The sequence below is a fragment of the Hylobates moloch genome, unplaced genomic scaffold, assembly GCF_009828535.3.
Source record: "Hylobates moloch isolate HMO894 unplaced genomic scaffold, HMol_V3 SCAFFOLD_13, whole genome shotgun sequence".
In the NCBI taxonomy this organism is placed as follows: domain Eukaryota; kingdom Metazoa; phylum Chordata; class Mammalia; order Primates; family Hylobatidae; genus Hylobates; species Hylobates moloch.
The window spans coordinates 71,158,578-71,183,150 of NW_026652288.1; the positions used below are offsets into that span (position 1 = coordinate 71,158,578).

A 24,573-nucleotide genomic window follows, 5' to 3' on the forward strand; every position below is an offset into this window, starting at 1 on the left:
GCCTGTACTACATTTTTAAAAGAGACAATAATTAGTTTAAAAGTTAGTATTATTGTAACTTTGGTTTTTAAGTCCATATTTTGTTTTCTACATAATTTTAAAGACACGGATATTTTAAAAATTATTAGCTTATGGGTTGTTTTTGTTTTGTTTTGTTTTTTTGTTTGTTTGTTTTTGAGACAGAGTTTCACTCTTGTTGCCCAGGCTGGAGTGCAATGGCACAGTCTTGGCTCACCACAACCTCCACCTCCCGGATTCAAGCGATTCTCCTGCCTCAGCCTCCCAAGTAGCTGGGATTACAGGCATGTGCCACCAGGCCCGGCTAATTTTGTATTTTTAGTAGAGACGGGTTTCTCCCTGTTGGTCAAGCTGGTCACGAACTCCCAACCTCAGGTGATCTTCCCACCTCGGCCTCCCAAAACGCCAGGATTACAGGTGTGAGCCACTGCGCCCAGCCTAGTTTATGTTTTTTTTATATCCACAATGTACAAAAATGCAATTTTGTGATATTAAGAACTGAAAGGAGTGGGGATGATGTTCAAAAGGAGTAGTTTTTGTATTTTATTGAGGTTAAGTTGGTATGAATTTAAATTAGAGGGTTATAACTTTAGAATGTTAATGGTAACTTAGAACAAATAGTTATGCAATATACAGAAAAGGAAATAATATAAAATTAAAACACTTCAGCTGGGCGTGGTGGCTCACGTCTGTAATCCCAGCACTTTGGCAGGCCAAGGCAGGTGGATCACTTGAGGCCAGGAGTTCGAGACCAGCCTGGCCAACATGGTAAAACCCTGTCTCTACAAATAAAACAAAAATTAGCTAGGTGTGGCAGTGAGTGCCTGTAATCCCAGCTACTTGGGAGGCTGAGGCAGGAGAATCACCTGAAGCCGCGAGGTGGAGGTTGCAGTGAGCCGAGATGGCACCACTGCACTCCAGCCTGGGCGAGAGAGTAAGACTCTGTCTCAAAAAAAAAAAAAAAATTAAATTAATTAATTAATTAATTAAAATAAAACAAAAAATTCTACAAAATACAAAAACACAGTGATGCAGTAAATGAGGGACAAAAAAACCTATAAGGCATATAGAAAACAGATGGCAAAATGACAGAAGTCCCTCCTTATCATTAATTACTTTAAATGGTAATGAGTTAAAGTCTCCAATAGAAAGAGAGAGATCAGCCTAATTTATTTAAAAATTATCATTCAACCATATGCAGTCTACAAGGGATACACTTTAAATCCAAACAAATAGGTTGAAAGTAAAAAGATGGAAAAAAATATTCCATGCAAATAATAACCAAACAAGAGCACGGGTACCTAAACCAATATCAGAAAAACTAGACTTTAAATCAAAAAAAGTTACAACAGAAAAAAATAGGACATTATATATTAATAAAATATTCAAGAAAAGCAAGAAGGCATAATAATTATAAATATTTATGTACCAAATAACAGACCAGCAAAAATGGTGAGAGTTGAAGGGAGAAATAGATAATTTTGCAATAACAGAGACAACACCCCACTCTCATAATGAATAGAATAGCCAGACAGAAGATAAGTAAGGAAAAAGAGGACTTAAATAATAAAATAAATCGCTTAGATCTAACAAACATATACAGAATACTCTACCCAATGACAACAGAATATATATTATTCTCAAATGTACATGGAACAGTCTCCAAGATACACCATTTGTTAGGCCACAAATTAAGTCTTAGTAAATTATAAAAGACAGATGTCATACAAAGCATCTTCTCTGAAGACAACAGGATGAAGTTATAATAACAGAAGAAAAAATTTGCAAATCTGTGGCAATTAAATGCACTCAAACAGCCAATATATCAAAAAACAATCACAAGGAAAATTTAAAAGTACTTAGAGACCAATAAAAATTAAAACACACCATGCCAAAACTGACAGAATATAGTGAAAGCAGTGCTAAGGGAGAAATGTGTAACTATAAATGCTTAACTAAGAAAGAAGAAAAAGAAAAATAGTCCAGATGCAGTGGCTCATGCCTGTAATCCCAGCAATTTGGGAGGTCTAGGTGGGCAGATCACTTGAGCTCAGGAGTTTGAGACAATTCTGGGCAACATGCCAAAACCCTATCTACTAAAAAAATACAAAACATTAGCCAGGTGTGGTGGCACACACCTGTAGTCCTAGCTGCTCAGGAGCCTGACGTGGGAGAATCACCTGAGACAGAGAAGTCAAGACTGCAGTGAGCCATAGTAGTGCCACTGCACTCCAGCCTGTCTCAGAAAGGAAAAGGGAAAAGAAAGGAAAAAGAAAGGAAAAGGAAAGGAAAAAGGGAAGGGGAAACAGGAAAGGAGAAAGGGAAGGGGAGGGAGAAGGAGAAGGGAAGGGAAAGAAAGGAAGAAGAAAAGATTGATCTCAAATCAAAAACCTAACTTTATAATTTAAGGAAATGGGGGAAAAGGGCCACACTAAACCCAAAGCTAGCAGAAGAAAGGAAATACTAAATATGAGATTACAGACAGGAAAGAGAAAAACAACAGAGAAAAATTAATGAAACTAAAAGTTGGTTCTTCAAAAAGAACAATAAAGCTGACAAATCTTTAGCTAAATGGACTAAAAAAAGAGAGAAAGGACTAAAATTCCTAAGTCAGAAATAAAAGTGGGGACATTACTACAAATTCTACAGAAATGAACAAAACTATAAAAGAGTACTATGAACAACTGTACACTAACAAATTGGATAACACAGATGAAATGGATAAATTTGTAGAAACAAAAAACCAGGCCAGGCACAGTGGCTCACATCTGTAATCCCAGCACTTTGGGAGGCTGAGGCAGGTGGATCATCTGAGGTCAGGAATTTGAGACCAACCTGGCCACCGTGGCGAAACCCCATCTCTACTAAAAATACAAAAAAAATTAGCTGGGCATGGTGGCGGGCACCTGTAATCCCAGCTACTCGGGAGGCTGGGCAGGAGAATCACTTGAACCTGGGAGGCAGAGGTTGCAGTGAGCTGAGATCGTGCCACTGCACTCCAGCCTGGGCAACAGTGTAAGACTCTGTCTCAAAAAATAATAATAATAATAATAAATAAAGAAAATAACCTTCCAGGATGGAATCATGAAGAAAGTAAAAATCCAAATCCAAGTAGACCTAAAACTACTAAGGAAGTCAAATCATTAATCAAAAATCTCCCAACAAAAGGAAGCCCTGGATCTGACAGCATCACTGGTCAATTCTACCATGGATTTAAAAGGGGACTAATACCAATCCTTCTCAACTTTTCCCAAAAATTAAAGAGGAGAGAATACTTCCTAACTCAGTCTATGAGGCCAGCATTACCCTGATACCAAAGCCAGACACAGACACTGCAAGAAAACTATAGATCAATATCCGTTATAAATATTGATGAAGAAATTATCTACTAAATCATAGAAAACCAAATTCAGCCACTCTTTTCTTTCTTGAAACAGGGTCTCACTCTGTTACCCAGACTGGAGTGTGGTGGCTTGATCATGGCTCACTGTAGCCTTGACCTGCGGGGCTCAATCGATCCTCCCACCTCAGCCTCCTGAGCAGCTGAGACCACAGGTACGCTTTTTTTTTTTTTTTTTTGGAGACAGAGTCTTGCTCGGTAACCCAGGCTGGAGTGCAGTGGCATGATCTCGGCTCACTGTGCAACCTCTGCCTCCCAGGTTCGAGCAATTCTCCTGCCTCAGCCTCCCGAGTAGCTGGGACTACAGTTGCACGCTGCCATGCCCAGCTAAGTTTTTGTATTTTAGTAGAGACGGGGTTTCACTGTGTTGCCCAGGCTGGTCTCAAACTCCTGAGCTCAGGCAATCCGCCTGCCTCAGCCTCCCAAAGTGCTGTGATTACAGGTGTGAACCACTGTGCCTGGCCGTATGCCCAGCTAATTTGTTTTATCTATTTATTTATTTTTTTGTAGAGATGGGGTCTCTCTATGTTGCCCAAGCTGGTCTTGAACTCCTGGTTCAAGTGATCCTCCCACCTCAGCCTCCCAAAGTGCTGGGATTACAAGTTTAAGCCACCACACCCAGTCTTTCAGCCACATATTTAAAGGATTATACATTATAACCTAGTGGGATTTATTCCTGAAATGCAAGAATGATCCAACACATAAAAATCAACCAGTATAATAACTGCATTAATAGAATAAATTTAAAAAACACATGGTTACCTCAACTGATACAGAAAAAAACCTTTGACAAAATTCAATATTCCTTCATGATAACACTTAACAAACTAAGAATAGAAGGCAACTACTTCAACATACTACGGTCACATATGAAAAAACCATATTCGGCCAGGCGTGGTGGCTCACGCCTGTAATCCTAGCACTTTGGGAGGCTGAGGCAGGTGGATCACGAGGTCAAGAGATCAAGACCATCCTGGCCAACATGGTGAAATCCTGTCTCTACTAAAAATACAAAAATTAGATGGGCGTGTTGGCACAGCCTGTAATCCCAGCTACTCAGAAGGCTGAGGCAGGAGAATCACTTGAACCCAGGACGCAGAGGTTGCAGTGAGCCGAAATCGCAGCCACTACACTCCAGCCTGAGCAACAGTGAGACTCCATCAAAAAAAAAAAAAAGAAGAAAAAACAATGGTGAACATTACACTCAATGATGAAAAACTGAAAGCTTTTCCTCTAAGATCAGGAACAAGTCAAGGATGTCCATTCTCACCACTTGTATTCAACAGAGTGCTACTGGATGTCTTAGTCAGAGCACCAGAGCACACAGACAAGAGAGAAAAAATAAAAGGCATCTAAAATAGAATAGAAGAATTTAAATACCTCTGTTCACAGATTGTATGATCTTATATGTAGAAAACTCTAGAAAAACTGTTAGAACTAACACACAAATTCAACCAAGTAAAAGAATACAAAGTCAACACACAAAAATCAGTTGCATTTCTAACATTAACAACAAACAATCTGAAAAGGACATTATGAAAGTAATTCCACTGGCTGGGTGTGGTGGCTCACGCCTGTAATCCCAGCACTTTGAGAGGCCGAGGCAGGTGGATCACGAGGTCAGGAGTTTGAGACCAGCCTGACCAACATGGTGAAACGCCATCTCTACTAAAAATACAAAAATTAGCCGGGTGTGGTGGCATGCGCCTGTAATCCCAGCTACTCAGGAGGCTGAGGCAGGAGAACTGCTTGAATCCAGGAGGTGGAGGTTGCAGTGAGCCAAGATTGCGCCACGGCACTCCAGCCTGGGCAACAGAGCGAGACTCTGTCTCAAAAAAAAAAAAAAAAAAAGGAAAAGAAAGCAATTCCATTTATAATAACATCACAAAGAATAAAATAATTAGGAATTAACCAGGACAGTGAAAGACGCCTACAATAAAACTACAAAACATTGCTAAAAGAAATTAGAGAAGACGTAAATGAAAAGACATCCCATGTTTATGGACTGGAAAATTTAATATTGTTTAAATGTCGATATTACACAAAGTTATCTATAGATTCAATACAATCCCTATCAAAATCCCAATGACTTTTTTTTTTCAGAAATAGGAAAATCCATCCTCAAATTCATGTGGAATCATAAGGAATCTCAAATAGCCAAAATAATTTTGAGAAAGAAGAACAAAATTAGAAGACTCACACTTCCTGATTTCAAAACATATTTAGACGCTACAGTAATCAAAACAGGGTAGTACTGGCATAAAGATAGACATATAGATCAAGGAACAGAGAGGCCAGGAATAAATGCTCACATATACAATTAAATGATTTTCAACAAGGGTGCCAACACCACTCAAGAGGGAAAAGACAGGATTTTCAAAAATGGTGCTGGGAGGATGGGCCTGTAATCCTAGCACTTTGGGAGGCCAAGGTGGGTGGATCACTTGAGACCAGGAGTTCGAGACCAGCCTGGCCAACACAGTGAAACCCCATCTGTACCAAAAACTACAAAAATTAGCCGGATGTAGTGGCGCATGCCTGTAGTCCCAGCTACTGGGGAGGCTGAGGCATGAGAATCACTTGAACCCGGGAGGCAGAAGTTGCAGTGAGCTGAGCTCATACAACTGCACTCCAGTCTGGGTGACAGAGTGAAACTCTGTCTCAAAAAAAAAAAAAAAAATGGTGCTGGGAAAACTGAATATTCACATGCAAAAAAAAAAAAAAGTCGGGCCCTTATCTAACACTATATAAAAAAATTAACTTGATAGAGCAAAGACCCAAACTCAAGAGCTAAAACTATAAAACTCTTTAGAAAAAAATATAGGGCAAAAGCTTCATGACAGTGGATTTGCCCATGATTTCTTAGATGTGACACCAAAGGCACAGGCAATAATAAAAAAAAAAAAGAAAAATAGGGCAGAGAAAAATGGCTGAATCATGGATCATCCTCCCCACAGGAATACCAATTGAACAACTATCCACAAGAAAGCACCTTCATAAGAACCAAAAATCAGGTGAGCAATCATTTCTTAACACTGAATAGAACAGAAAAGACAGTCTTGAACTGCTGATGCCACCCCTCCCCCATCCCTTTGCAGCAGCTGAGTGGCATGGAGGGAGAATCTATGCACTCGGATGGGGGAGAGCACATTGATTACGGGATTTTGCATTAGAACTCAGTGCTGCCTGTTACAGCAGAAAGCAACATCAGATAAAACTGAGCCAGGGCCCATAGAGAAAGTATTTAGACCAGCCCTAGCCAGAAGGGAATCATCCATGCCAGCAGTCGGAACCTGAGGTCCTTCAAGCCTCACCACCACAGGATAATGTATTCTGGGATCCTAAATAAACTTGAAACGCAGTCTAGACCACAAGACCTGCAATTCCTAGGCAAATCCTGGTGCCGTGTTGGCTCAAAGCCAGAGAACTTGGGGAATACATGACCCAGTGAGACACCAATGAGGGTGGCCAAGTGAATACTTGTGCCACACCTCTCTCCTAACCCCAGGTAGCATGGCTCACAGCCCCAGGAGAGATTCCTTCCTTCTACCTGGGGAATGGAAAAGGAAGAGTAAACAGAATTCTGTCTTGCAACTTGGAAACCAGCTCAGCTACAGTAGGATAAGGCACTAGGCAGAGGACGAAGACTCCCATTTCAGGCCCTAGCTCATAGATGACATTTCTAGATACACCCGGGGCCACAAAGCAACCCACTACCTTGAAGAGAAGAGCCCAGTCCTGGCAGGATTCATCACTTGCTGACTCAAGAGCCCTTGGGTCCTGAATAACCAACAGCAATACTCAGGCAACACCCGCTGTGGGTCTTGGGTAAGATTGAGAGACGTGCTGACTTCAGGTGTGACTCAGCACATTACCAGCTGTGATGGCTATGGTGAGGGACTCCTTCTACTTGAGAAAAGGAGGAAGAAGACTAACAGGACATTGTTTTGCAGCTTAGGTATCAGCTTTGCCACAGTGGGGTAAAGCACCACATGGCCTCTTGGGGTCCCCAAGTCCAGGCTTAGGCTCTTGGACACCATTTCTGGATCTGCCCTGGGCCAGTGGGGAGCCCACTTCCCAGATGGGAGAGTCCCAGGACTGGCAGCATTCACTACAAGCTGACTGAAGAACCCTCAGGCCTTGAATGCGTATCAGTGGTAGCCAGGCAGTATTTGCCGCAGGCCTGGGATGGTAGTGGCCCCAGGGAGAGACTCTTCTGCTTGTGGAAAGGGGAGGGAAGAGTGGGAAGGACTGTCTTGTGGCTTAGGTCCCAGCTCAGCCACAATAGCATATAGCAGCACCAGGTAGATTTTGAAGGTTTACTACTCCAGGCCCTGGCTCCCGGATGACATCTCTGGACCTATTTGAGACTGGGAGAACTCACCACCCAGAAGGGAAGGACAGAAGCCTGGTTGGCTTCACCACCTACTGATTCGGGAGCCCTAGAATCTTCAGCAAACATAAGTAGTAACAAGGCAGCGGTTACTATGGGCCCTGGGAGAGACCCAGTGCTGTGCTGGCTTCAGGCCTGACCAAGTGCAATCCCAGTGTTGGTGGCCACAGGGGTAATTATGTCACCCCTCCTCCAGCTCCAGGCACCTCGACACAGACGGAGAGACTCTACTTGTTTGGAAGAAAGAAAGGTGAAGAACAAGAGTCTCTGCCTGGTAATCCAGAGAATTTTTGCAGATCTTATCCAAGACGGTACATCTATTAGACTGTAAGAGCCACAGCGTTACTGGGCTTGGGATGCCCCCTAATATAAACATGGCTGCAGTGACCAAAAACTTAGATGACAACACCAAAGTGCATTCAAATACCTAGAAATCCTTCCAGAGAAGGACAGGTCCACACAAATCCAGACTTTGAAGACTATAATAAATACCGAAATCTTCAATGCCCAGACATCAATATCCACAAGCATCAAGAATATACCTGAAAACATGACCTCACCAAAAAAAACTAAATAAGGTACCAGTCACCAGTCCTGCAGAGACAGAGATATGTGAACTTTTGAAGAGAAAATTCAAAATAGCTGTTTTGAGGAAACCTAACAAAATTCAAGACAACACAGTGAAAGAATTCAGAATCCTATCAGATAAATTTAACAAAGAGATAGAAATAGTTAAAAAGAATCAAGGAGAAACTCTGGAGCTGAAAAATGCAATTGACATATTGAAGAATGCATCAGAGTCTCTAAACAGCAGAATTGATCAAGCAGAAGAAAGAATTAGCAAGTCTGAAGACAGGCTATTTGAAAATACACAGTCAGAGGAGAAAAAAATAAAAAAGAATCAAACACTCCTACAAGATCTAGAAAATAGCCTCAAAGGGGCTAATCTAAGAGTTATTGGCCTTGAAAAAGAGGCAGAGAGATAGGGGTAGGAAGTTTATTCAAAGGGATAATAACAGAGAACATCCAAAACCTAGAGAAAGATACTGATATTCAAGTACAAGAAGGTTATAGAACACCAAGCAGATTTAACCTAAGGAAGATCACCACAACACAGCTAATAATCCAACTCCTAAAGGTCAAGGATAAAAAGAATCCTAAAAGCAGCAAGAGAAAAGAAACAAATAGCATACAATGTCGCTCCAGTACATCTGGCAGCAGACTTTTCAGCGAATTCCTTACAAGCCAGGAGAGAGTGACATGGCATAAAGTGCTGAAGAAAAGAAAATATATATGTGGCAAAAAAAAAAAACAAAAAAAACAAAAAAACAAAAAAACTGCAATTACTTTTGCACCAACCTAACAAAATAGTATAGCCAGTCAAACATGAAGGAGAATAAAGACTCTCCTAGACAAACAAAAGCTGGGGGACTTCCTCAACACCAGACATGTCCTACAAGAAATGTTAAAGTGAGTGCTTCAATCTGATAAAAAAAAAAAAAAAAAAGGATGTTCATGAGCAATAAGAAATCACCTGAAAGTACAATACTCACTGGTAATAGAAAGTACAAAGAAAAGCATGGAATATTATAACACTGTAATTGTGGTATGTAAACTACTGTATCTTGAGTAGAAAGCCCAGGCACACTGGCTCACACCTGTAATCTCAGCACTTCGGGAGGCCGAGGAGGGCAGATAACTGAAGGTTAGGGGTTCAAGACCAGCCTGGCCAACATAGTGAAACCCCGTCTCTACTAAAAATACAAAAATTAGCTGGGCATGGTGGCACACGCCTGTAGTCCCAAGCTACTCAGGAGTCTGAGGCAGAAGAATCGCTTGAACCCAAGAGGCAGAGTTTGCAGTGAGCCGAGATCACGCCACTGCACTCCAGCCTGGGAGACAGAGTGAGACTCCATCTCACAAAAAAAATAAAAATAAAAAAGAAACAAAAAAAAAAACTAAAACAGCTTTTCTAGACATAGACAGTATAATAAGACATAAATATAGACATAAAGTTTAAAAGTCAGAGACAGAGTTTTTTATTAATTTTGTCTTTGCTTCATTGTTAGTTTGCTTGTTGTTGTTATGTTGTTGTTTTGTTGTTTTTTTTGGCGGGGGACAGAGTCTCACTCAGTCTGGCCCAGGCTGGAGTGCAGTGGTGCAATCTCTGCTCACTGCAGCATCTGCCTCCTGGGTTCAAGTGATTCTCCTGTCTCAGCCTCCCAAGTAGCTGGGATTACAGGTGTGCCCTATCACACCTAGCTAATTTCGTATTTTTAGTAGAGACAGTTTCACCATGTTGGCCAGGCTGGTCTCAAACCCCTGATCTCAGGTGATCCAACTGCCTCGGCCTCCCAAAGTGCTGGGATTATAGGTGTGAGCCACCGCACCTGGCCTAGTTTGTGTGTTTATGCAATCAGTGTTGTCATCAATTTAAAATAACAGGTGATAAGATATTATTTGCAAGCCTCATGGTAACCTCCAATCAAAGAACATATAACTGATATACAAAAAATAAAAAGCAAAAAATTGAAACACACCACGAGAGAAAATCATCTTTGGTAAAAGGAAGATAGGAAAGATGGAAAGAAGGAAGAGAAGACCACAAAACAAACAGAAAAAAAATTTTTTTTAATGATAGGAGTAAGTCCTTACTTATCAATAATAACATTGTAAATGAATTAAACTCTCCAAAAGACATAGAGTAGCTGAATGGATTAAAAAAACAAGACCCAACAATCTTTTGCCTATAAGAAACATACTTCTCTTGATAAAGATACACATAGATTGCAAATAAAGAAACAGAAAAAGATATTCCATACAAACAGAAACCGCAAAAGAGCAGCAGTAGCTATATTTATGGCAGATTTAAAGACAAAATAGATTTTAAGATAAAATAGATTTCTTTCTTTTTTTTTTTTTTTTTTTTTTTGTGAGACAAGAGTCTTGCTCTGTCACCCAGGCTGAAGTGCCATGGCGCAATCTCGGCTCACTGCAATCTCTGCCTCCTGGATTCAAGCAATTCTCCTGCCTCAGCCTCCTGAGTAGCTGGGATTACAGGCACATGCCACCACGCCCAGCTAATTTTTGTATTTTTAGTAGAGATGGGGTTTCACCATGTTAGTCAGGCTGGTCTCAAACTCCTGACCTCGTGATCCACCCGCCTCGGCCTCCTAAAGTGCTGGGATTACAGGCGTGAGCCACCGCACCCGGCCAGGATAAAATAGATTTCAAGACAAAAATAATAAAAAGAGACAAAGGACGTCATTATATAATAATAAAGGGGTCAATTCAGCAAGAGGATACAACAATTATAAATATATATGCAGCCAACACTGGAGCACCAAGATATACAGAGCAATTAATATTAGAGCTAGAGCTAAAGAGAGAGATAGGTCCCAATATAATAATAGCTGGAGATGTCAACACCCCTCTTTCATCTTCCAGACAGAAAGTCAACAAAGAAACATCGAACTTAATCTGTACTATAGACCAAATGGACGTAGGATATTCATAGAACATTTCATCCAATGGCTGAAGAATATACATTCTTCTCCTTAGCACATGGATCATTCTCAAGGATAGACCATATATTAGGTCAAAAAACAAGTCTTAAAAAATTTCAAGCCAAGTGAGGTGGCTCACACCTGTAACCCCAGCACTTTGGGAGGCCGAGGCGGGCAGACCACCTGAGTTCGGGAATTCAAGACCAGCCTGGCCAACACGGCAAAACCCTGTCTCTACTAAAAATACAAAAATTAGCCAGACATGGTTGTGCAAGCCTGTAATCCCAGCTAATCAGGAGGCTGAGGCAGGAGAATTGTTTGAACCCAGGAGGCAGAGGTTGGAGTGAGCCGAGATCGTGCCACTGCACTCCAGCCTGGGCAACAGAGCAAGATTCTGTCTCAAAAATAAATAAATAAAAATAAAAATTTCAAAAAAATCAAAATTATATCAAATATCTTCTCTGACTACAATGGAATACAACTAGAAATCAATAACAAGAGGAATCTTGCAAACTATACAAACACATGGAAATTAAACAATGTGCTCCTGAATGACCAATGAGTCAACAAAAAAATTAAGAAAGAAATTTAAAAATTTCTTGAATCAAATGATAATGAAGGCTGGGTGCTGTGGCTCACACCTATAATTGCAACACCTTGGGAGGCGAAGGCAGGCAGACCACCTGAGTACAGGAATTCAAGACCAGCCTGGCCAACACAGTGAAACCCTGTCTCTACTAAAAATACAAAAATTAGCCAGATGTGGTGGTGCGTGCCTGTAATCCCAGCTAATCAGGAGGCTGAGGCAGGAGAACTGCTTGAACCCAGGAGGCTGAGGTTGCTGTGAGCCGAGATCGTGCCACTGCACTCCAGCCTGGGCAACAGGGCAAGACTGCGTCAGAAAAATAAAAAATAAAAAAAAAATAACGAAAACACAACATATCAACACCCTTGGGATACAGCAAAAGCATATTAAAAGGAAATTTTATAGCTATAAGCACCTACATCAAAAAAGTAGAAAAACAAACAACTTAACGATCTGTTTAAAAGAACTAGAAAAGCAAGAGCAAACCAAACCCAAAATTAGTAGAAGAAAAGAAATAATAAAGATCAGAGCAAAAATAAATGAAATTGCAACGAAGGAATACAAAAGATTAGGGATAAGAAAAGTTGGTTTTTTGAAAAGATAAACAAAACCGACAAACCTTTAGCCAGACTAAGAAAAAAAGAGAGGAGACTCAAATAAATAAAATCAGAAATGAAAAAGGAGACATTACAACCACTACCACAAAAATGCAAAAAATTCTTAGAGGCTACTATATGTCAATAAGTTGGAAAACCTAGAAGAAATAGATAATTCCTAGACACGTACAACATACCAATATTGTAACATGAAGAAATTCAAAACCTGAACAGATCAATGAGAACAAAGCCATAATAAAAAGTAATGATATCAAAGCTGTAATAAAAACTCTGCCAGCAATGAAGAGCCCAGGACTCAATGACTTCATTGCTGAATTTTACCAAACATTTAAGAAAAAAATAAATACCAATCCTCCTTAAATGATTCAAAAATAGAGGAAGAGGGAATACTTCCAAACTCATTCTACAAGGCCAGTATTACCCTGATACCAAAACCAGACAAAGACACATCAAAAAAGAAAACTACAAGTCAATATCCCTGATGAACATTAATGCAAAAATCCTCAAAGAAATACCTGCAAATCAAATTCAACAACATATTAAAAAGATCATTCATCTTTGACAAGTGGGATTTATCCCAGGGATGCAAGGATGCTTCAACAGACATAAATCAATCAATGTGATACATCATATCAACAAAATAAAGGACAGGCCTGGCATGGTGGCTCATGCCTGTAATCCCAGTACTTTGGGAGGCCAAGGCAGGCAGATCACCTGAAGTCAGGAGTTCGAGGCTAGCCTGGTCAACATGGCAAAACCCTGTCTCTACTAAAAATACAAAAATTAGCTAGGCATGGTGGCGGGTGCCTGTAATTCCAGCTACTTGGGAGGCTGAAGAGGAGAATTGCTTGAACCCGGGAGGTGGAGGTTGCAGTAGCCGAGACCATGCGACTGCACTCCAGCCTGGGTGACAGAGAGAGACTCCATCTCAAAGAAAGGACAAAAACCATATAAACATGAACATTTCAATAGATGCTGAAAAAGCATTGGATAAAATCAACATTCCTTCATGATAAAACCCTCACAAAATGCTACAGAAGGAACATACATCAACACAATAAAAGCCATATACAACAGACCCACAGCCCTAGTATCATACTGAATGGAGAAAAACTGAAAGCCTTTCCTTTATGATCTAGACTATGACAAGGATGCCCACTTTGACCACTGTTATTCAATATAGTACTAGAAGTCCTAGCTAGAGTACTCAGACAAGAGAAGGAAATTAAGAGCATCTGAATTGGAAAAAAACAAGTCAAATTTTTCTTGTTTGCAGATGATATGATCCTGTATTCGAAAAAACCTAAAGACGCCACCAAAAGACTATTGGAACTAATAAACAAATCCAGTACAGTTGCAGGATACAATATCAATATATAAAAATCAGTGGCATTTCCATATTCCAACAGTGAACAACCTGAAAAAGAAATCAAGAAAGTAATCCCATTTACAATATCTGGAAATAAAATTAAATACCTAGGAATTAATTTACCCAAAGAAGTGAAAGATTTCTACAATGAAAACTATAATACACTGGGTGGGCACAGTGGCTCATGCCTATAATCCCAGCACTTTGGGAAGCTGAGGTGGGCAGATCACTTGAGAACAGGAGTTCAAGACCAGCCTGGCCAATATGGTAAAACCCTGTCTCTACTGAAAATACAAAAATTAGCCAGGCATGGTGGCGCGTGCTTATAATCCCAGCCACTTGGGAGGCTGAGGCATGAGAATCGCTTGAACCCAGGAGGTGAAGGTTTCAGTGAGCCAAGATTGTACCACTGCACTCCAGCCTGAGTGACAGGGCGAGACTCTGTCTCAAAGAAAAAAAAAAAAAAAGCTATAAAACACTAATGAAATAAATTGAAAAGGATATAAACAACGAGAAAATTTTCCATGTTCATGGATGGATTGGAAGAATCAATATTGTTAAAATGCCTATATTACCCAAAGCAATCTACAGATTCAATGCAATCCCTATCAAAATACCAATGGCATTCTTCACAGAAACAGAAAAAACAATGCTCAAACTTATATGGAGCCACAAAAGACCTAGAATAGCCAGAGCTATCCTGAGTATAATGAACAAAACTGGAACAATCACATTACTTGACTTCAAATTATAAAAGCTACAGTAACTAAAATGGCATGGTACTGGCATAAAAACAGACACATAGACCAATGGAACAGAATAGAGAACCCAGAAACAAATCCGTACATCTACAGTGAACTCATTTTCAACAAAAATGCCAAGAACATAAATTGGAGAAAGGGCAGTCTCTTCGATAAGTGATGTTGGGAATACTGGATATCCATACGCAAAAGAATGAAGCTAGACCTCTCTCTCACATCATATACAAAAATAAAATCAAAATGCATTAAAGACTTAAATCTAAGACCTCAAACTATAACTCTACTACAAGAAAACATTGGGGAAACTCTCCAGGACATTGGACTGAGCAAAGATTTCTTGAAAAATACCCCATAAGCACAGGCAACCAAAGAAAAAATAGACAAACAGGATCATATCAAGTTAAAAAGCTTTAGTACCACAAAGGAAACAATCACCAAAGTGAAGAGACAACCCACAGAACAGGAGAAAATATGTGCAAACTATCCATCTGACAAGGAATTAATAACCAGATTATATAAAAAGCTCAAGCAACTCGACAGGAAAAAAAATCTAACGATCATTTAAAAATGGTCACGAGATGTCAATAGGCATTTCTCAAAAGAAGACATACAAATGGCAAACAGGTATATGAAAAGGTGCTCAACATCACTGATCATCAGAGAAATGAAAATCAGGACTACAGTAGGATATCATCTCACCCCAATTAAAATGGTTTTTATCCAAAAGATAGGCAATAACAAATGCTGGCAAGGATGAAAAGGAAACCCTCGTACACTGTTGGTGAAAAATGTAAATTATTACAACTGTTATGGAGAACAGTTTGGAGGCCCCTCAGAAAACTAAAAATAGAAGTAAGTACCACATGATCCAGCAATTCCACTGTTAGATATATAACAAAAGAAAGGAAATCCATATATCAAAGAGATATCTTTAATCCCGTGCTTATCACAGCACTATTCACAATAGCCACAATTTGGAAGCAACCTAAGTGTCCATCAACAGATGAATGGATAAAGAAAATGTGGGCTGGGTGCAGTGGATCATGTCTGTAATCCCAGCACTTTGGGAGGCCAAGGCAGGCACATCACTTGAGCCCAGGAGCTGGAGATCAGCCTGGGTAACATGGCAAAACCCTGTCTCTCCAAAAAGTACAAAAATTAGCCGGGCATGGTGGCTCACCCCTGTGGTCCCAGCTACTCAGGAGGCTGACATGGGAGGATCACTTGAGCCCGCAAGATCAAGGCTGCAGTGAGTCATGATCACACCACTGCACTCAACCTGGGTGACAGAGTGAGATCTTGTCTCAAAAAAGAAAAAAGAAAAAAAATATGGTACATATACATGGTAGACTACTATTCAGCCTTAAATAGAACTGTTGTTTGCAACACCATGGATGGAATGGAGGTCATTATGTTAAGTGAAGTAAGCCAAGCAGAGAAAGACAAACTTTGCATGTTCTCACTTACTTGAGGGAACTAAAAAATTTAAAAATTGAATTCACGGAGACAGAGAGTAGAATAATGGTTGCCAGAACCTGGGAAGGGTAGCTGGGGATGAGCAAGAAGTGGAGTTGGTTAATGAGTATGAAAATATAATTAAATAGAATGAATGAGATCTAGTATTTGGTAGCACAACAGGGTGACTACAGTCAACAATAATTTATTGTACATTTTAAAATAACTAAAGGAGCATAACTGGATTGTTTGCAACACGAAAAAAAGAAATGCTTGAGGTGATGAATACCCACTTACTCTGATGTGATTATTATGGACTGTACGCCTGTATCAAAATATCTCATGTACCCCATGAATATATAAACCTAGTATATACCCACAAAAATTAAAATGAAAAAAGGAAAAAATAGACAAATTGGACTTCCTAAAAATGTAAAACTTGCACGTCAATGAGCACTATCAACAGAGATTAGAAAAAGTAAACACATAGGTGGGGGGCAGTGGCTCATGTCTGTAATCCCAGCACTTTCGGAGGCTAAGATGGGAGAACAGCTTGAGGACAAGAGTTCAAGACCAGCCTGGGCAGCACAAAGAGGCGCCATTGCTACAGAAAAATTAAAAATTAGCCTGACATGGTGGCAGGTGCCTTTAGTCCTAGCTACTCAGGAAGCTGAGACAGGAGGATCACTTGAGGCCAAGAGGTTGAGGCTGCAGTGAGCCATGATCATGCCAGGGCACTCTAGCCTGATCAACAGAGTGAGACCTTGTCTCCAAAAAAAAAAAAAAAAAAAAAAAGGCAACATACAGAATGGATGTGAGAAAATATTTGCAAATCATTTATCTAATTAGGGACTCAGAATGTAGAGAACTCCTAAAATTCAACAACAAAAAAACAAACAACCCCCTTCAAAAAGGGGCAAAAGAGGTGAATAGACATTTATACAAAAAACACATATGAAAGGCCAATAACCACATGAAAAGATGCTCAACATCACTAATCATTACAGAAATGTAAATCAAAACCACAATGAGATACTACCTCAAACCCATTAGGATGACTACTAACAAAAAACCAGAAAATAATAATTGTTAGTAAGGATGTGCTGAAATTGAAACTCTTGTGCATTGTTAGTGGTAACGTAAAATAGTACAGCCACTGTAAAAAACAGTATGGCAGTTACTCAAAAAATTAAAAATAGGCCGGGTGCAGTGGGTCATGCCTGTTATCCCAGCACTTTGGGAGACGAAGGCGGGTGTATCACTTGAGGTCAAGAGTTCGAGACCAGCCTGACCAACATGGTAAAACCCTGTCTCTACCAAAAATACAAAACAATTAGTCAGGTGTGGTGGCAGGCGCCTGTAATCTCAGCTACTCGGGAGGCTGAGGCAGGAGAATTGCTTGAACCTGGGAGGCAGAGGTTACAGTGAGCCAAGATCACACCACTTCACTCCTTCCTGGGTGACAGAGTGAGACTCTGTCTAAAAATAAAATAAAATAAAATAAAAACACAATGATCATCTAATCCACTTCTGGTATATAACTGAAACTCAAAACAACTGAAAGCAGGATCTCGAAGAGATATTTGTACATGCATGTTCATAGCAGCATTATTCATGACAGCTAAAACATGGAAGCAACCCAAGCGTCCATCAACAAATGAACAGAGAAGCAAAATGTGATATACACTTACAATGGAATATTGTCAGTCTTAAAAAGGACAAAAATTATGATATATGCAACAACATGGATGAATCTTAGTAATACCAGGCTAAGTGAAAAAAGCCAGTCACAAAAAATACAATATGATGCCACTTACATGAGATATCTAGAATGGTCAAAATAAGAGACAGAAAATGGAATGATGGGTGCCAGGGGATGAGGGGAAAGGGAAGTTGGAGTTATTGTTTTTTTGTTTTGTTTTGTTTTGTTGTTTGAGACAGAGTTTCACTCTTGTTGCCCAGGCTGGAGTGCAGTGACATGGTTTCATCTCACTGCAACCTCTGCCTCCCAGGTTCAAGTGATTCTCCTGCCTCAGCCTCCTGAGTAGCTGGGATTACAGGGGCCTGCCACCATACCTGGCTAATTGTTTGTATTTTTAGTAGAGACAGGGTTTCATCATGTTGGCCAGGCTGGTCTCGAACTCCTGACCTCAGGTGATCCACCCGCCTCAGCCTCCCGAAGTGCTGGGATTACAGGCATAAGCCACCGCCCCGCCCCCTGGAGTTGTTTAATGGGCATAGAAAAAATATTAGGTCTATTATGCTACCAATAAAACATTATTGAAAGAGCTAAGAAAATGTGCTAACTGGAAGCATAACTTATTATTATTATTATTTTTTTTTTTTTTTTTGAGACCCAGTCTCGCTCTGTCGCCCAGGCTGGAGTGCAGTGACGCAATCTTGGCTCACTGGAAGCTCCGCCTCCCGGGTTCACGCCATTCTCCTGCCTCAGCCTCCCGAGTAGCTGGGATTACAGGCGCCCACCACCACGCCCAGCTAATTTTTTGTATTTTTAGTAGAGACGGGGTTTCACTGTGTTAGCCAGGATGGTCTCGATCTCCTGACCTTGTGATCCACCCGCCTCTGCCTCTCAAAGTGCTGGGATTAAAGGGGTGAGCCACCACTCCCGGCCAGGAAGCATAAATTATTGAGTGCTAAGGGACATAATTCAACTGTGGTCTAAATCAAAAAGCACCACAAGAAAACACTTTTAAGATATTCTACAGTGTTTGAAATGCAAATTTAGTGATTATAACATTCTAGCAAACTAAATCCTTTTCAGATTCCTTTTTAAGCATGCAAAAAAGTGATTATGGAAATATAGACCATGCAATTACTTTCTGTAAAATCCTGTGGATGTGTTACATTTAAACCAAGACCTTAAAATATGTTCATTGTCCTAAAATACTATTTAAAAGCTACCAATATGAGTAACAATATGATACACTGTTTGAGATAAAAATTGTCTGAAACGGGAATAAACTACCTACTGCTTGTTGTAATGTCTTTTTCATTTTTTAACTTACCAGTCGAATGCTTCTTAGAAGTAACATTATTCCAGCTATGGCCATTCCAGTGCTGATGTTCTACAGAAAGAGATTTAAAGATTAACCCTCACTAATTATTAGTCACAATAATGAAAGCACTAATTATTAGGTGGAAAAAAAGAAGACTGTCCTCTCTATATCTAATTGTACAAACAATGTATGTCTTTCAAATAAAGGCCCACTTCTTCAAAAACTGTCCACTCAATTCATTATGATGAATTCTTTTAACTTTTATAGTACTCAAATTCTTTCCCAATCTGGCACACAGAGACATTTATATATATATATTTAAACATATATACATACATACATATATAAACATATACATACACATATACATACCCACCCATCCCAATACACAGATACATATATGTATATAGTATTGGATTGTTCTCAACTGATCGTATTATTTAACTATCAGTTCCATCAGTATATGAACTGGTCTAGTACTTCCTATACAGTACCCATAGTAATTAGTATAACCTTGCATCCATAGTAGGAATTTAAGTATTTGCTAGAAAATTTTATCACTAAAACCTTAAAATACAGTACCTTGGCAGATGTGGGTAAATGGCTGGGTAATACTAAGTGATGTTTTTAAAGTGTTTCATTTAAACTGGGGTAGGCCTAAAGGAGTTAATGAAAAATTAAGAATACTGCAACTCTCTCTAACACACTTTCCTTCCATCAATACAACTAGGTATATAAGAAATGAGATTGGCCAGGCATGGTGGCTCACGCCTGTAATCCCAGCACTTTGGGAGGCCGAGGCAGGCGGATCACAAGGTCAGGAGATCGAGACCATCCCGGCTAAAACGGTAAAACCTCGTCTCTACTAAAAATACAAAAAATTAGCCGGGCGTGGTGGCAGGCGCCTGTAGTCCCAGCTACTCCAGGAGGCTGAGGCAAGAGAATCGCTTGAACCCGGGAGGCAGAGGTTGCAGTGAGCCGAGATCGTGCCACTGCATTCCATTCCAGCCTGGGTAACAAAGTGAGACTCAGTCTCAAAAAAAAAAAAAAGAAATGAGATTGAGGCCAGGTGCGGTGCCTCACGCCTGCAATCCCAGCACTTGGGGAGGCCGAGGCGGGTGGATCACTTGAGGCCAGGAGTTTGAGACCAGCCTGGCCAACATGGTGAAACCTCATCTCTACTAAAAATACAAAAAACTTGCTGGATGTGGTAGCACACATCTGTAATTCCAGCCACTCAGGAGGCTGAGGCACAAGAATCGCTAGAACCCAGGAGGTGGAGGTTGCAGTGAGCCGAGATTGTGCCACTGCACTCCAGCCTGGGCGACAGAGTGAGACTCTGTCTCAAAGGAAAAAAGAGGCCGGGCGCGGTGGCTCATGCCTGTAATCCCAGCATTTTGGGAGGCCAAGGCGGGCAGATCACCTGAGGTCAGGAGTTCGAGACCAGCCTGGCCAGCATGGTAAAACCCCATCTCTACTAAAAATACAAAAACTAGCCAGGCTTGGTGGCAGGCACCTGTAATCCCAGCTATTCGGGAGGCTGAGGCAGGAGAATCACTTGAACCCGTGAGGCAGAGGTTGCAGTGAGCCGAGATCGCACCATTGCACTCCCGCCTGGGTGACAAGTGTGAGACTTCATCTAAAAAAAAAAAGAAAAGAAAAGAAAAAGAAAAAAGAAATGAGATTAAAAATATGCACAAAGGTACATACACTGGGTTCTGTGATTGGATTATTTGTAATATTATAACTACGTTCTAATTTGCACAACTTCCTCCCATAATCCTTCTGAAGTCATTTTTTAATTTGAAATAACCCATGCATCTGTTACTGCTTAACTGGAAGAAATGAGTTTTCACCAATTAACACATATATTATTTACCATTCAATGATGCTACAAATATTTATCTAGCACTTACTAAGTAGCAGGCATTACTCTAAGAACTGGGGCTACAATGGTGAGTGAAAACAGGCATGGCTTTGGACTTTGTGCTGCTTGGCTGCAGAGCATTTGCAAAGTTATCTTACTCAACTTTTCAGTATTATTTTTTAAGGTTAATGATTCCTTCTGAAAACATTTTCTTCACTTGGCTTCTAGAACACCTGGCTGTCCTGACTTTCTTACTACCTCAGTCTGCTTCTTCTTAGTCCTTGCTGACCTCCTCTTTACTCACCAGATTCTCAATGTTATAATGCCCCAAATTCTAGGGCTTCTTTAGTAGCTTTTCTCACTGCTCTGAGATGTTATTCAAGCCCACAGCTTTAAATGCTACTTAAGGTTTACGCAGGTCATTCCCAATGTTCTATGTCAGGTTCTGATCTCCCTTCAACATCAGACTCCATATCCAGTTGCCAAGAACAGCATCTACAATTCTGCTTAGAAGTCTAATAACCATATTCAAGTTTGCACATCTCCATGTACACGTCCAAAAAGTTCTCAAAATTTTCCCCAATAAATCATTTATTCCAACTCCTTCTCCTTATCAGCAACTATTACCAGCGTCCTTGGACCTCTTTCTTTGTACCTCATACCCAAACAATTCATATCACCACAATTCTGTGTCTTAGCCACAACCCTCTCTTGCCTGGTGGCCAAAAATGTCCCTCTCTTGCTTCAACTCCAGAGGTTTAGTGCTTCACTTAAAAAAAAAAAAAAAAAAAAAAAAAAAGGCAGGGCACCAGTGGCTGATGCCTACAATCCCAGTGCTTTGGGAGGCTGAGGCGGGCAAATCTCTTGAGACTAGGAGTTCAAGGCCAGCCTGGGCAACACAGGAAGAAGACCTTGCCTCTACAAACAAAAAACAAATTAGCCTGGTGTGGTGACAAGTGCCTTGTTGCCCCAGCTACTCGGGAGCCTGAGGTGGGAGGATTGCTTAAGCCCAGGAAGTGGAGACTGCAATGAGACATAATGGTGCCACTGCACTCCAGGTGTGACAGAGGGAGACCCTGTCTCAAAAAAAAGAAATCTATTCGGGAGGCTGAGGTGGGAGATCACTTGAGGCCAGGAGTTGGAGGCCAGCCTGGACAACATAGCAAGACTCCCAGTCTCTTAACTCTAAAAGAAAGTAGTCGACGGGGTAGCACAACCTGTGGTTCCAGCTACTTGGGAGGCTGCAGTGGGAGGATCTTTTCGGCTGAAGGGGGTGGAGCAGCAGCAGTGAGCTGTGATCGTGCCACTGCACTCCAGCTTGGGCCAGAGAGGAATACCCTGTCCCTAAAAAATAAAATTAAAAATAAATAAAAATTAGAAATGCTGTCTCCCGAGGCGTACAGGACTTCCCTGCTCTTCCTCGGTCTCCTCTCTAGGCCCTCCCCAAATGCTCTAATGGACCAGGTGGCATCCCCGAGCTGGGCTGCGTCTCACCCTTTGAGGTGCCCCCCACAGCCCAGCAAGGATCCAGCACAGTCCTTGCAATAATGAGGCCGAACTGGCCCCCTGGCCCGCCCCCGGCCCTCTGCAGCCCCCCACACACGACACTCGCGATGTCGCCCTCTCGAGCTCACTCCCCCGCAGTTTTCTGTCGCTCCCCGGCCCCGGCGGGATCCACGCCTGAGGCCTCACGTTGTTGTCAGGGTCGCTCTGTGCCGCCCCGCGCCCACCACCCGCCCAGAGACTGCATGGCTGCAGTACCCGGACTAGGCGCAGGTGGTCGTCTGCCCACTGCGAGATCCGAGCCACGACGTTGGGCTCCATTTCGTCCTTGTCGGCAGACGGCGAGCCAGAGGCCGCGGGCTGCCCCGCCATGTTCCCGGCCTCCTGCGAGCGGGCCCTGCGCTCCTCCGGCTGGCGGCAGGGGGCGCCGCGCATCTTGGGAAGGCAGCGGGGTCCCCTTCCCCGCGGACCGGGGTGGCCCTGCGACCTGCAGTCGCCAGTGGGCGGGCCCCAGATATCAGACCTCTTAACAGTGCCCCAACCGCTTTTATGCAGGGTGATTCCACGATGCAGGCGATCTCTGAGCAGCACTGCGGGAGCTGAAGCATTCCCGACCAAGCTAGTAAGGTGATTATCAGTTGGTGACTTCCATTCACCCAGCCGCAGCGTGGTTTCCGCAGGTGCCACACAAGAAAGGAAATTGAAGTAATTCATTCCTTCCACCTGCTCCCAAGGAAAAGCATATGCATAATTTTTAGCCAAATACGGCCTGTCCTTGAAACCTATGCATATTTCTTATATTCGAATTGTGCTTTAAAGTTTTAAGAGCTGCTCTGAAAGCCTAATATGCTCTAAATCTTTGAGCTGTTAGAAAACAATAGTTAATATATTTTAAATAAAACAAAAATTAGATACAGAGCAGTGCAAATAATATGGTAGCATCTGTGTAATAAAAATTATATTGAGGCCGGGTGTGGTGGCTCATGCCTGTAATACTAACACTTTGGGAGGCCGAGGCAGGCAGATTACTTGAGGTCAGGGGTTCGTGGCAAGCCTGGCCAACATGGCGAAATTCCGTCTCTACTAAAAATACAAAAATTAGCCGAAAGTGGTGGTACGCGCCTATAATCCCAGCTACTCAAGAGGCTGAGGCAGGAGAATCACTTAAACCTGGGAAGCGGAGGTTGCAGTGAGCCAAGATCACGCCACTACACTCCAGCCTGGGTAACAGAGCAAGACTCCATCTAAAAAAATAAATAAATACTAAATACTATACAAGAAACTAGTAACAGTGACTACCCCTGGGAGGGGGATTGCAGGTAGGAAAGGACAAGAGGTTTCACAATCTGCCAGCTCTAATAAACATTTTTCAGTGATAGAAATGTCCTGTAGCTTCATGTGGCTATTGCCTGCATGAAATGTGGCTACTGAAATCAAGGAACTGAATTTTTAACTTTATTAATTTTAATTAATTTAGTCACATATGGCTAGTGGCTACCATATTGGAGAGTGCAATTATACTATTGGAGTTTTTTTTTTTTTTTACTTTATGCAAATACTACCTTTAAAAGTCAAAACAGACTGTGTTGTATTCCTAACAATACATATTATGAGTGGTGGCTTCAAGGAGTATATTGTCTCTGTGTTATAGCCAATAGAAAGTAAATAACGGCCGGGCGTGGTGGCTCACGCCTGTAATCCCAGCGCTTTGGGAGGCTGAGGAGGTTGAATCATGAGATCAGGAAATCGAGACCATCCTGGCTAACACGGTGAAACCCTGTCTCTACTAAAAATACAAAAAATTAGCCAGGCGTGGTGGCACGTGCCTGTAGTCTCAGCTACTCAGGAGGCTGAGGCAGGAGAATTGCTTGAACCCAGGAGGCAGAGGTTGCAGTGAACCAAGATTGCACCACTGCACTCCGGCCTGAGCAACAGAGCAAGACTGTCTCAAAAGAAAAGAAAAGAAAGTAAATAACAATCGTTGACACTTGGGTCCTGCTTGCTATGTGCCAGGTATTGTTCTAGGTGATTTTCAGACATTAACTCCCTTCATCCTCCCAGCAACCGCATGAGGTAGGCAC

General features: G+C 41.5%; 1 protein-coding gene across 2 annotated transcripts in view; it reads right to left on the reverse strand.

The window, feature by feature from the left end:
• CUNH3orf33 (chromosome unknown C3orf33 homolog) overlaps positions 1-22,889 on the reverse strand; it is a 44,111-nt gene extending 21,222 nt beyond the window's left edge. Inside the window, exons 1-2 of one of the 2 annotated variants that reach the window (XM_032173915.2) lie at positions 22,751-22,889; positions 19,132-19,191 (exon numbers count right to left, since the gene is read on the reverse strand). In XM_032173915.2, the coding sequence (XP_032029806.2) occupies positions 19,132-19,191; positions 22,751-22,864 (174 nt within the window). In that variant the 5' untranslated portion in view covers positions 22,865-22,889. Of the gene's footprint in view, positions 1-19,131; positions 19,192-21,293; positions 21,307-22,750 lie in introns of those variants that run through there. The other variant, XM_058426673.1, reaches the window with a different exon arrangement.
• Between the last annotated feature and the right edge of the window lie 1,684 nt (positions 22,890-24,573).